The sequence below is a fragment of the Ostrinia nubilalis genome, chromosome 1 (genome assembly GCF_963855985.1).
Source record: "Ostrinia nubilalis chromosome 1, ilOstNubi1.1, whole genome shotgun sequence".
NCBI classification, from domain to species: Eukaryota; Metazoa; Arthropoda; class Insecta; order Lepidoptera; family Crambidae; genus Ostrinia; species Ostrinia nubilalis.
In genome coordinates, this window is record NC_087088.1 from 16,677,669 (window position 1) to 16,690,594 (window position 12,926).

The 12,926-nt window shown below is 37.2% G+C and overlaps 1 protein-coding gene across 1 annotated transcript in view; it reads right to left on the bottom strand.

Moving 5' to 3' along the window:
* Positions 1-12,926, bottom strand: part of LOC135076381 (oxysterol-binding protein-related protein 1) — a 47,535-nt gene that overhangs the window by 21,560 nt on the left and 13,049 nt on the right. Inside the window, exon 2 of the mRNA XM_063970875.1 lies at positions 7,068-7,277. Coding sequence (XP_063826945.1) covers positions 7,068-7,102 — 35 coding nt within the window. The 5' untranslated portion in view covers positions 7,103-7,277. The remainder of the gene's footprint in view (positions 1-7,067; positions 7,278-12,926) is intronic.

The following is a 12,926-nucleotide window of genomic DNA, read 5'->3' on the forward strand; positions in this document are numbered from 1 at the left end:
ACGAAGGCACACTAATAGTACCAGCTAGCCTAACAAAGGTAGTGAGATTTAAAATACCTATTTCCGAAAATATAAACAGTTCTTTCAAAGGGTGCAACATTTTCATTTTATGATAGCTCAAAAGAAAACGACAGTAAATATCATAAAGTACATATTACAACGTAACGACAGTAAAGAATATCTGACTCTGATAGCACTCGATGTCCCAATACGATAAAACGACTCTGCGTGCGGGGAGAATGGGGACAAACGACCAGACCTTGAGAATACGAGATGAATACCTCAGCAAGACCGCGGGACGCGGCCAATATCGGACTAAAAAATATTCGACGCAAAAATAAAAAACTTCGCCTGAGGGTGGAGTGGGGAGTAATTACGTCCTTTGGAGTTTTAACGAGAGGGGGTATCGTTGGAATCGTGATCGAATTGTGTCCGGAATGACTAACGATTTCCATTGTTTGCTCTCTGAGGTAAAACAAAAAAGAGTTTTCTTTTACGTTTTCAAGTTATGGACATTAAAGGAATATTTTCCGAACTTTTCTTTGTGTTAGCGCGTATTTTAGTTTCTGAACTATTATTGAACAGACAAATAAGTTAGGTAATTGCTGTGTAATGTAATTGGTTTGTCTGGGCCATATAGATAGTTGAATCTTTATATTTTACTAGCTGACCCGGCGAACTTCGTACCGCCTTAGCGTAGAGATTTTCTTTATATTTTTTTCCGTAAAAACCTTGTGCAGAGTATTAGAAAACTACAAAAAAAAAATCAGCCAAATCGGTCAAGCCGTTTTCATGTTATGTCGTGACAACGGAAAACGGGTTTCATTTTTATATACAGGGTGTCCCGTAATGTAACGTCAAGCCGGAACTGGGTGTTGAGGCAAGTTGTGCTGGTTATCAGAAAAATATAAAAAAAAATCTATGTGGCATATTTTAAAAATAATAGGCATTTAAAAAAAATCAAAAAATTCTACTCCAGGTGACGGTCCTTTTGCTCGTGTTGCCACAAATCTTCACTTTTTCCAAATTTTTTTTTTGTTATGTAACCCTGAATAATGCTTCTCTAAATTGTTATCAAAATTACAAAACCAGCTGCTCTAGCTTGGATGAAAAAAATACATTATTCCCAAAAAAATTTTCAAAATAAAAATTTTGCCTAGTTTAAACGGACTGTACTGAAAAAAAAATGTACTACGCGAGTGTGGCAAGTGACGTCATAATTTGGCGCATTTAGTAAGGATTCCAAAATGGTATAACACTTGGTAAATTTTTGCTGTAATTGTCGACAAATTTTGGTTTTTTGGAAATAGTCCCATTTTTAACTTATCTACCTTGGTTAAAAATTATTATTCTAATGTGCCCAAAATTCAAGTTTCTATGACTAACTACCGTACAGTCAGTCACAGAAACTTTTGTCACCATGACAGTAATTAGTAGTTGACATACTGTGACAAAAGTCACCCGTGCGCGCGCGCCTTTACTACCTGCTCTGCCTGCACTTGTACTTGGTAACAGGGATAATAAGGATATGAAGTTTCGGTTATGGATACGGTTACGGATATTAGAATAATATTATACCGGTTTCGGTTACGGTCACGGATATGAAATCATTTCAGATTATCCGAAAGTCTCGGATAATTTCGGTTACGAAATTATTAGAATTTCAAAAATGTAGGTATAATACAAATAGCAAGATGCTGCGTGAGCGTGACCCACATAGCTACTTTATGTACCAACTAAGACGACACCTATGTATGATAAAGGTAAAACAGGCTGGCATATTGATGGTGCCAGCGAATGCCAGACAAGTTGGTAGGTAACAAATATTAAGATTTAAGGTAGGTACAATTCCAAGACGGGCCGCAGACCGCAAACTGCAACCGCAAACTGCAAAACTATGAAATCGGCAGCGCGGCATTGCAGCTGCGGCGTGTATACTGCAGATTTCATAGAGTTTTGCAGTTTGGAATTGTACCCTTAAGACTCCGCCTTTATCCGAAACTATCCGTAACTTTTGAATCAGTTTCGGTTACGGTTATGGATATTTTTTTATTTCGGATATCCGATAGTTTCGGTTACGGTTACGGATATCCATAACATCCCTGCTTGGTAAGATGGCCCTCTCCGTCCCGCTCATATCTTTTAAAATGGCTTCTCCACCTCACTTAAGCCAGAAACTTGAATTTTGGGCACATTAGAATAATATTTTTAACCAAGGTAGATAAAGTTAAAAACGCTATTATTTCCAATAAACAAAAATTGTCGACAATTACAGCTAGATTTTACAAAGTGTTATACCATTTTGGAATCCTTACTAAATGCGCCAAATTATGACGTCACTTGCCACACTCGCGTAGTACATTTTTTTTTCAGTACAGTCCGTTTAAACTAGGCAAAATTTTTATTTTGAAATTTTTTTTGGGAATAATGTATTTTTTTCATCCAAGTTGAAGCAGCTGGTTTTGTATTTTTGATAACAATTTAGAGAAGCATTATTCAGGGTTACATAACAAAAAAAAAATTTGGAAAAAGTGAAGATTTGTGGCAACACGAGCAAAAGGACCGTCACCTGGAGTAGAATTTTTTGATTTTTTTTAAATGCCTATTATTTTTAAAATATGCCACATAGATTTTTTTTTATATTTTTCTGATAACCAGCACAACTTGCCTCAACACCCAGTTCCGGCTTGACGTTACATTACGGGACACCCTGTATATAGATTGAAGAATTTCTTTAATTATGAGGCCTAAATAAATGTTACAATAATTTAGAATACTCCGTTCTCATAATATTTTGTATTTTGGTTTGTAATTACAACCCCATAGAACTCCCATTGCTCCGTAATTTCAGTAATACTGCCTTAACAGCCTCGCTTTAAACTAAAATATGCGTCTGAACTGAATTAATTTTTTTAAGCTGCAAACTTATTTAAACACACTACAACTTTAATATTACACATACACGGTACTGCTGAGCTGCTAAAACACTAGTGAAAATAGCTTATAACTTTACACACGGCACAGAAGATTCTGAAGAAGAAATAAACCTACCAAGAAGATTGCATTTTCTTTGTATACTTGTACACTAGTGTCTAATTTGAATAATTGAAGACTAAATTAAGATACTAATGACTAACATTGATCATGGTCTTATTTTACAAGAAATATATAACTAATATTGAGCCTATTCTGAATATAAAATATGCTGACTTTATAATAAAGTTGTATCAATTAACACAGCCAAAGTTTAATTAAAACACGTTTAGAGCCATTCTAAAAGTTCTACCCACAATTATATTCCCAGTATTAGGTTTCTGGAGAAACGCCTGAATAATGGATTAGAATTGTAGCAGCGTGGGAGTCCTACGAATTCAAGGCAAATGCTCTCGAATTCCCTATTAAAATTTTAAGAAATATTTCCAGACATATTTCAAGAATAATTTCACAGACAAGTAATGAACCACTAAAGTTTGGAAGCAAAGAAATTTAAAGTGCCTATTTGATCAAACAAATCTTCCTAATTACAAATGAATGGCTTTTAATAAAAAAATATTGCGAGGCAAATTCAATGAAAAGCAATATTTCACACGGAATCAGAACACAATAATAATAAATTCGAGTAATGTTAGTAAGTAGAGCAATATCTGAACTTGAGTTTCTGGAGAAATGTTCCAGCAAATAAATAATTGTAGACTTTCCAATTGTGCGACAGATGTCGCGACTAGAGGTTGCAATCGAATATTCGAATATTCGAATATTCGAATTTAGATTCCAAATTTAATATTCGAATAGTAAATTAACATGTATTCGAATATTCGAATATTACATAAATAAACAAAAAAGATAGAACGAAGACAACTTAGTGTTTGCAAATGTGGTCGGAGACATCAAATACACAGCAGATACACGCAGAACTAGTCATTGATGCTTCCGACTTCATTGGTGAACACTAAGTTGTCTTCCGAAACCAAGGTTCCAAATTACCTGAAAGAGACAACTTTATTACTAACGATGCTGAAGACGGCGGACGGTAACGTCAACAAAAGCCGAGGTTCTGGGTGAGATCGAAAAGATTTATGGACAGCTACATACCTACAAACCTGTTAATAACTCAGCAACAGATGCAAGAGCTAAGCTAACGCGGCACTACACCAAAGACATCCCGTATATCAGCTTATACGAGATTAGGAAGGCTCTCAAACAGCTAAAGAATAACAAGGCACCGGGTGATGACGGAATAACCTGGGAGCTTGTGAACGCGGGTGGAACACCGAAACTCGTTCTGTCTTACTCTAAGGAACAACGCCAGAGGCATGGGATAGAAGCGTGGTGATGCTTTTCTTAGACTATGAGAAGGCCCTTGATCGATCGATACTTAGGCAGTGCTGCAGTCTCTTCAGCGGTGCCGTATTGACTATCGGTATATCGAGATGCTGAAATGCCTGTACAGAAACGCTACCATGTCGAGCCGAGTACAGGAGCAGAGCACAAGGGCGATTCCTCTGCAGCGAGGCGTGAGGCAGAGAGATGTTATATCTCCAAAACCGTTGACCGCTGCTTGGAAGACGCTTTCAAGCTCCTTGAATGGAAAGGATTAGGCATAATTACCTTTCAATAGCGAATACATCACTCAGCTTCGGTTTGCTGACGAAATTGTGGTCATGGCAGAATCGCTTGAAGACCTCGGCACAATGCTCGAAGACCTTAATCGAGTCTCTCAACAGGCAGGCCTTCGGATGAACGTGGACAAAACGAAGCTTAGGTCTAACGTTCATGTTTCGGTTGGAGCTCGATTCTCGAGACTGTTGACAAGTATGTCTTTCTCTGACAAACGATTCGGCTAGGTAGATTAAATTTCGAGAAAAAGGTAAATCGTCGAATCCAACTCGGCTAGGCAGCGTTCGGGAAACTATACAACATCTTTTCGTCCAAAATACCTCAGTGCCTAAAGACGAAATTCTTCGATCAGTGTGTATTACCTCTACCAGTGATGACACACGGCTCAGAAACGTGGCCTCTTACAATAGGCCTTAAAAATAAGCTCAAAATTGCACAGCGTGCTATGGGGAGGGCTATACTCAGTGTTTTTTTACGAGATCGAATTAGAAATGAGGAGATCCGTAACCGAACTAAAGTCGCTGACATAGACCGACGGATAAGCAAGCTGAAGTGGCAATGGGCAGATCAAATAGTACGCTGAAATGATGGCCGACGGGGCACCAAGGTTCTGGAGTGGAGGCCACGTACTAAAAAGCGCAGCGTGGGACCACCCACAAAGGTGGACCGAAGACCTCATATAGGTAGCGGGAAGGCGCTGGATACAGGCCGCTGCCAACCAGTCATTATGGAAGTCATTGGGCCAGGCCTTTGTTCAGCAGTGGACGTCCTATGGCTGAAATGATGATGATGATGAGAATTTTATAACTGTTTTAAAAACTATATTCTTAAATAGTTAAATTAATATAGTTCCTAAAGCAATAAAACCAGCAATAAAACATTGATAATTTAAGTACTTTTTAATTTTTTTGAAAGTATTCGAATATTCGAATAATATTCGAATATCACTGAAAAAATATTCGAATATTCGAAATAGAAAACTATCGAATATTTGCAATCCCTAGTCGCGACTCTCGGCATTTGCATCGTCTTAATTCAGCTCTGAAAGAAAATTAATTTAAGAATCTGAATGTAAGAAATATTGTAACAATAACAAAGCTACGTTTGTTCTTCCATATATGCCCAGAGGCACGAAAACGACCAAATGGTACAAGTTCTCTTGCGATGCCTTTAAAAGAAACTGTAAATATGCCAAATTACATAAAAATCTGAGATTAAAATAGTTTTGGGCATATGAAAAGTTAAGTGAAACCTTATCCGTTACTAATATTAGTTTTCGAATAACATTTTTGGCAACGGCTCTATTCTGAAATTTTCGGTGCGCAAGTCACGTTTAGGGAAGCCTTAGTTTGTATTTCACGTGCTACAAAAGCAATGATCCAAAAATAGATTCTCCATCATTGGGTCGGATTGCGATACCTCATTAACCACGCTTCCCGCTGTCTCTCACCTGCGGACGTGTGATTATTTATAACCTATATTCGTAGTGAAAACCAGAAATTATGAACCTATTTTATTACATCTGTAGATAGATGTTTACAGGTCTTTCTTGTTTGGGTTTTCTTTTTCACTTATTTTAAAGAATGATCTTGTCTAACCACAGAAAATAACTTCAAGATGGACCAACAACCTCGTAAAGGTAGCAGAAAGGCACTGCATGCAGGCCGCTACCAACCAGTCAATATGTAAAATTATTGGGGGAAGCCTATGTTCAGACTGAAAGAATGATGATGATGAATCACAGAAAAAGCATTGTGTTTAAATAAAATGTCAATTAATTTGCCAAAATCCATGATTGAAATTAGCTTTAGATAGTGTTAGAGCAGCAAAACAAAGATTATCATCATTTAGTTTTGTACAATTATAACACAAAATAAGCCAAGTAAGAACTAACAACTTGTCTAGCAGGGAAAAGCTAGTCAGGACAAGTTTGATCGCAGATAGGCGGTATTTTCACATCTCATTAGGCAGAGCACCCTTGGCTTTGTCTCTCTGGGACACGTAATTAAAACTTCGCCTGTGTTCGACATCACAACAGCAGTAATGAAGGCGATAGAATAATGTGGTACCCTCATTTAATTTTCATGGACTCCTTTGTTTCGTTAGAATGGTATTGTGTTTGTATATTTGTCAATTTTATCGATACAATTTGTACCTATATCGTTAATTTGTCAACTTGTCTGTGAACACTTCTTGAGGATTTACGATACTCGTGAGATACTTAATAATATTGAGGATTGGGAGTTCGAATTGCGTCATCTGCTGAACTAAGTATTAATGAGAGGTTAGAACTACCAACCGGGCAATAGCAGAGGAAGTCCTGTGGCTGAAATGTTCTTTAATAACAGAAAAATACCTGTTATACACAAACTACCTGTATTCCTAGAGAAAGAAAATCATCTAAGTACAATCACAAAAATAGAGGTACAGTTAAAAATTAGAACAGTTACCTGAATGTAAAAATCTGGTCAGCATTATCTTCCATCTTACACCTCCACTCCTCCGGCGCAGATCCTTCGCGCCTCCCCACTCGTGGCGGCTTCCGAACTGTTCCGAATATTCCCGAAGTGAGCCCGAACGAATGTCTGATTACACTAGTTTACACTTCTGTGTGCGATATTACTTTACTATTTGGTTTCCATCCTCTTCATATGTTACGGCTAGGAAAATAAACGGTTTCTTATGAGAAAGTGTTAATATAAAATTAACTGAAACGGTTGTCCAATTTTGCCCGACCTCCTCTACAAAAGCAAAACTGAGTTGAAAACACAAACTGAGTTTCAACTGTTACTGTATAATTATACAAATGTGTGTCTATTTCCTTTTGTTTTTGTTATACTTTGCTCAATCCTCTCTGCTTATTCAAATATTGCATTAAATTCCGTACGATCCTAATGTTTGATAAAGCAAAATAACCAATTTTTTTGCCAATATGATTAAACGAATCTCGGTTCCCAACTCAATTCAGAATTCGCTTAATCCACCATCCCACATGTTGACAAAGTTATATCAGCGTTGTTGACAGCAATAATAATCACACGATTATTCTTGTCACTAACGGAGGATTACCCAAACCTAATGTGATGTCCATTCAATTAGGCCCCAGATTTGTTAGAGCGAAAGTGTAGGTATTAAATATGTGATTAATTTATTAATGGAAAATATTTATAGAAGTATTCGGGATTTTGCATCAAATAAATTAATCATTTTCTTATTTAACTTCATGGAACACCTTAATTTGACTCTATCTCACATACCCAAAGTTACACACGTAGACAGAATCAAAGTCAAAATAAATTCGTAGTACACAAAGTAACTAATTGAATCAGTCAATTTAAGTAACTTTTAATCAATACGTCCTTATTATTTATGTACACACGACAGTACATCCATTTTTGCTACCCATTTTTGTTGCAAACTCACCCCTATTACAACTGCACAAGAACCCGCAGTGGTTACGTTGACATGCCGTCGTCTGTACCTAATGTGACCCAATTTGCCCCGGTCCACTCCCACAAATGAAATAGCGCCCAAATGCGAGCTATTTAAAACAGTGTCCTCTGATTGGACGGACATGCTCATCCAATCGCAATTTGCACGGAATATTATCCGAAGCGAGAGCTTTATTCGACCGCTGTCAACAGAATCTGCCGCACCTGTACCAGCTTTTAACCTCAGTTGATACGGAGTAGGTTTACAAAATACTTGAAAATTAGTTTAAAACCACAGTTGGCCTACATACAGCTCCGAATTACGAGAAAATTAGTTTACTTATTTCCGCAGTTAGATAGAGTAGTTGACCGACAAGGACAACCGAAACGTCGTTTGCTAGTGCCATCAGAGGTTGCCATTGAAAAAACATAATTTGGTTAGAATCTCTCCTACAGAGCTCTACTTTTTTAGTAGTAAATAGGTGTGACATATCGAAAATAAACTTATGCAAAGCCATGTGTAGTATTTAGAAGACCTATATAGGTAGGCTTGTTGCTGATGAACATCCAACTATGTTAGAGTGAAGACTTGTCAGAAGCTGGATGCGACAAGCCAAAGACCGAAGACCCCAATTGTGGGAGATCTTTGTCCATTTGATCTGTGTCCGGTCGCCGAGCACGTAGAATTTCGTCCAATGACCCCAAGCTACCTATCCTTATCGCTCGCGCGTAATTACGATATATTGCTGTCGCGACTGTGTGACGGGCGGCAGCAGTGAGTGTACGAGCGACCGGACTTTAGATAATTTTATTGAATGCCAGAAAAAAATTATGTTGAAATGTTTCATTGGCAATCTTTATATCCAGATCCAATAGATAGATTTTTCTCGTTTCAATTGTTTTAGAGTAGGTAGGTACTATTATATCTTTAGCCCAATATAATTGAGCCTTCCAGGCTGTTTTCGTTTCATTACAAAAGTTTGTTCCTGTAATAGCCGCGCGAATGTTTGAGTTACCCATAAATCGTGTAGGCTGTAGATGAATAAATTACGACGAATTACCTAAGTAAACGTTTGTCTACAATGTGGCTTTTTGATGAGTTCTGCTAAGCTTGATTTACAAGGTACTACCTAAAATCAACATGGTAAGATATTATGTCATTGTATTATATGTTATTACCAAGAGTGTTTTTTATACACAACGAGGAAGTTCTTGGCCTGTATCTCACCTGATGGTAAGTGATGATCAGGCCGAAGGTGGAAGCGAGCTTCACCCGGAATCCTCAACCACGGAGGAACTGGCTATCTTACCTCTAACTACCGGAACACAACAATGCTGTTAACATTGTTGTTATGGCGACAGACTTAGGCAAGATGGTGGTAGCTAGATGTTACCCTATTAGCCAGAATGTGTATTGTGTGTGTAGATTCAGACGACTCTGTAGATATAGTTTTATAAACAAATGTTACTAAATTTATCAATTACCCGATTTGTCAGTTTACGGGATTATTGGAACCTCTCATTACCACCACTACTGCATAGGATCTACAGATCCTGGATAGGTATTAATTAATATAAGTACGCAGTAGGTAAGTAAATGTATTCAATAAAGTTGTCAGCGAATAAAGTTATCCCAGAGGACAATACTTAGTTAGCGTTAAACATTTCTACCCCAACGCATGGTATCTAACATACTTGTCGACTGTTCCGGATATCTCACCACAGTGAAGACAAAACGTAGTAGGTCTACTTTTGGTAAAACTGGTCACATCCCGTTAGTTAAAGTGACGTAGGACTAGGAACATCCACAAGACCGTGTGTGCGAAATCATAAAATTCATTGTAAACTGTCATTTTTTTGGATATACGTCAGCTCAACTAGTCAGTTTACCTGATGTCGAGCTTAACATAATCTGGTTGTGTTTTAATTCGCAGTCTAGTTGTGTATCTAGATCCTGGCTACCCTGGAGTTACATTTATAAAAATAAATGTGAGATAAAACAGCACTTTTTAGATTTCATGTAACTCCTGGTTGCGTAATGTCGAGATGACCTACTGCACCAATTTACACTATGTACATGTTATTATTCAGTAGCCGTCCAGCACACTCAACCGCCTCCCCAGAGCTCAGGAAACCCCCTCTAACACGGGTAAGGATAACTTAGTTGAGCAAGAAATGTTGACGCCGGAATAAAGAAATGGAGAACTGGTTTTTATATACTGTACCTTGAGGTAATATTACGTGTAAATAAATATAAATGATTTATGTAGTGGTGAGTTGACTGTATTTTATTTTGTTTGAGCATTTTTCTGATTTATTATCAGTTTGTATAATGTCTACATAGATGTCATAGTAGGGCGGGGCGGGTCACTATTGATTCAGACTATTGTTAATGTAGGTATTTCGATCATTTGACATTTCTTTCACTCCTTGACCTTTTGATGGCTATTTTTAAACGATTCTCCTTAAGTTTTCTTTTGTATGTATATTACTCTCATGTAGACACAATGATGTAGAGAAACCACATCAAATAGGTAGGTACCTACCTAATCTTCATATTTGCTACTCTACAATTTTCAGACACACTAAGTAGAAAAGATTTTAGAATTTATATTATGCTACCTTAACCTAGAAACTTAGATTAATAAAACCTAGATAGATAGTCAGTGCACGAAAGGTGAGGCAGCTTTTAGTAAGCCAGAATGGCTTACCCGTAAACGTCACATGAACTGTCAAAGTGAAAAATTGGTAAACACGTCCGACGAATTTTAATTAAATAAGACGGTTTGGGCTGTAAAAGGGTGTCTAAATACATCAGAAAAAGGAAAGAAAGTGACCAGTGTTACATTTCATAAGTAAGTACTACAATTCGACGCGTATTTTGCTTGAATTTGGCTTTCAAAAATTAAATACGGGAATGATACCAGTAACAAGAAAATTTATTTCCCAATTGTTCGCCCTACAAATACACTTCCTTTTTTATGAAATCGAGACTTTTAAGTCGATTTATCTTATTGTAATTAAGTAGGTTCTTTGAATTCAATAAATAAGTAAGTACATGATGCGTTTTGTTTTTGTTAATTATAAAATAATTAAAAACGTATTAAAAATTTCCCTACTTTCGGGAAAATCGCCTTCACTGTCTACACTCCCCAACAAAATTGACACTAATGACATAAGATTTTTGCCTCACTCTTGACGAAGCGTTTGTATGAAGACTATCCATCTAGGTTTTATTAATCTAAGCCTAGAAATACTTCATCAATGCAATTCATGAATTAATCGTTTGTAAGCTGTTGGTAGCCGACACGACGTAAGAATTCAATTACTTTCAATTCAATTACTAAGCAGATTGAAATTCACAACAACTACGTGGATTTACACCTGAAAGAATCTTTACAGGTGTGGCCGGATCTACCATATGGCTTTTTGGGCTTCAGCCCAGCGCCCCGTGGATTCTAGGGGCCCTCGGCTAAGTCAAGTCAAATATTTTACTGTCTCATTTTTTCTATACTTTTAGTAATTAGGTGGGCTAAGTAGTATTAGCCCAGGGCCCCCTAAACTCACGGTCCGGCCCGACTTACAGGTGACTTTTTTACCCGACAGCGCAAAAGGTAGGGTTTTCTTTCCTGGTTTAACCGTGCGTCTGCCATCCATAACTCCCGGAACCAGCATCCAGCAATGATTGACGAGTGAACCTGGCAGACTACCCTCACTACCCCCTGGCAGCGCGCCAACTGACCCAGACCGGTCGATACGGCCGGCGGCACCGGCATTGTACGGTTGACAGGTGAAAATACACATTATACACGAAATATGTCGGTAACTTCGTCATCTTTAAGGTTGTGGGTATTTTGAAGCTGAATTTTCAGGAGACAAAATCAAAAATATGTTATAAAATAACTGGCAGTCTAATTGTGTTAATCTTGACCCTACTCTACTCTGGATAGAAATCCTTCTAAGTTTTTTAGATAGACTATATAGGAAAATATTAATGTTTTTAACTTTCAGCAGCCAAATAAGGAATGTTTCAGAATAGTGGACATTTTACGACTGTGTTTTTAAGAAGCAGTATAATACAGTAACTTACCGTAACAGTAAGTACTTGTTAGTAGATACGGGAGAATGAATATACATCCTACTAATATTATAAATGCGAAAGTTTGGATGTCTGGATGTTTGTTACTCTTTCACGCAAAAACTACTGAACGGATTTTGATGAAACTTTACAGTATTATTGTTTATAACCCAGAATAACATATAGGGTATATCTGTGACAAACTAAATTTCACGCGGGTGAAGCCGCGGGCAAAAGCTAGTTGATTAATAAAAACTACAAACACAGAACAATAACTCGCTAACAAATTCTCCAGTACATAAATCATTTTTGGTTATCATTTATCATCTCTACGAATTGTGTTAAAACACATAAAAATAACTCTTATGAAAAATATAATAAATCACTCCTGACAGTTATGTACTAATAGGTACACAGTAGGTATACAGTCTGCTAATACCATTTAGATAAATTACTATGAATAGTGTTGTGGAAGTGTACTCGAGTCAGTTCATAATATGTAGGTAAGTAACATCTATTCAAGTTATGTTTATCTGAGACATTAACGTATGTATTGGGACGGGTAGGTAAGTACAAGTGCCTTGAAAAGGATTTGAATTCGAATAACAAGCACCTACGGCATTTAAATTCATTTGATAAAATATTAAAATATGAAATTGTTAATAATTTTTTTATGATTTCACCAAACATTTCGTCCAATCACAGACGGTTTGTCCCATTTTGCCGAATACCAGGCTTTACGAAATCAATGATAAGTCTATTGTAGCAAGGGCGTCCCTTGTCAATCCCTGGCTTGACTG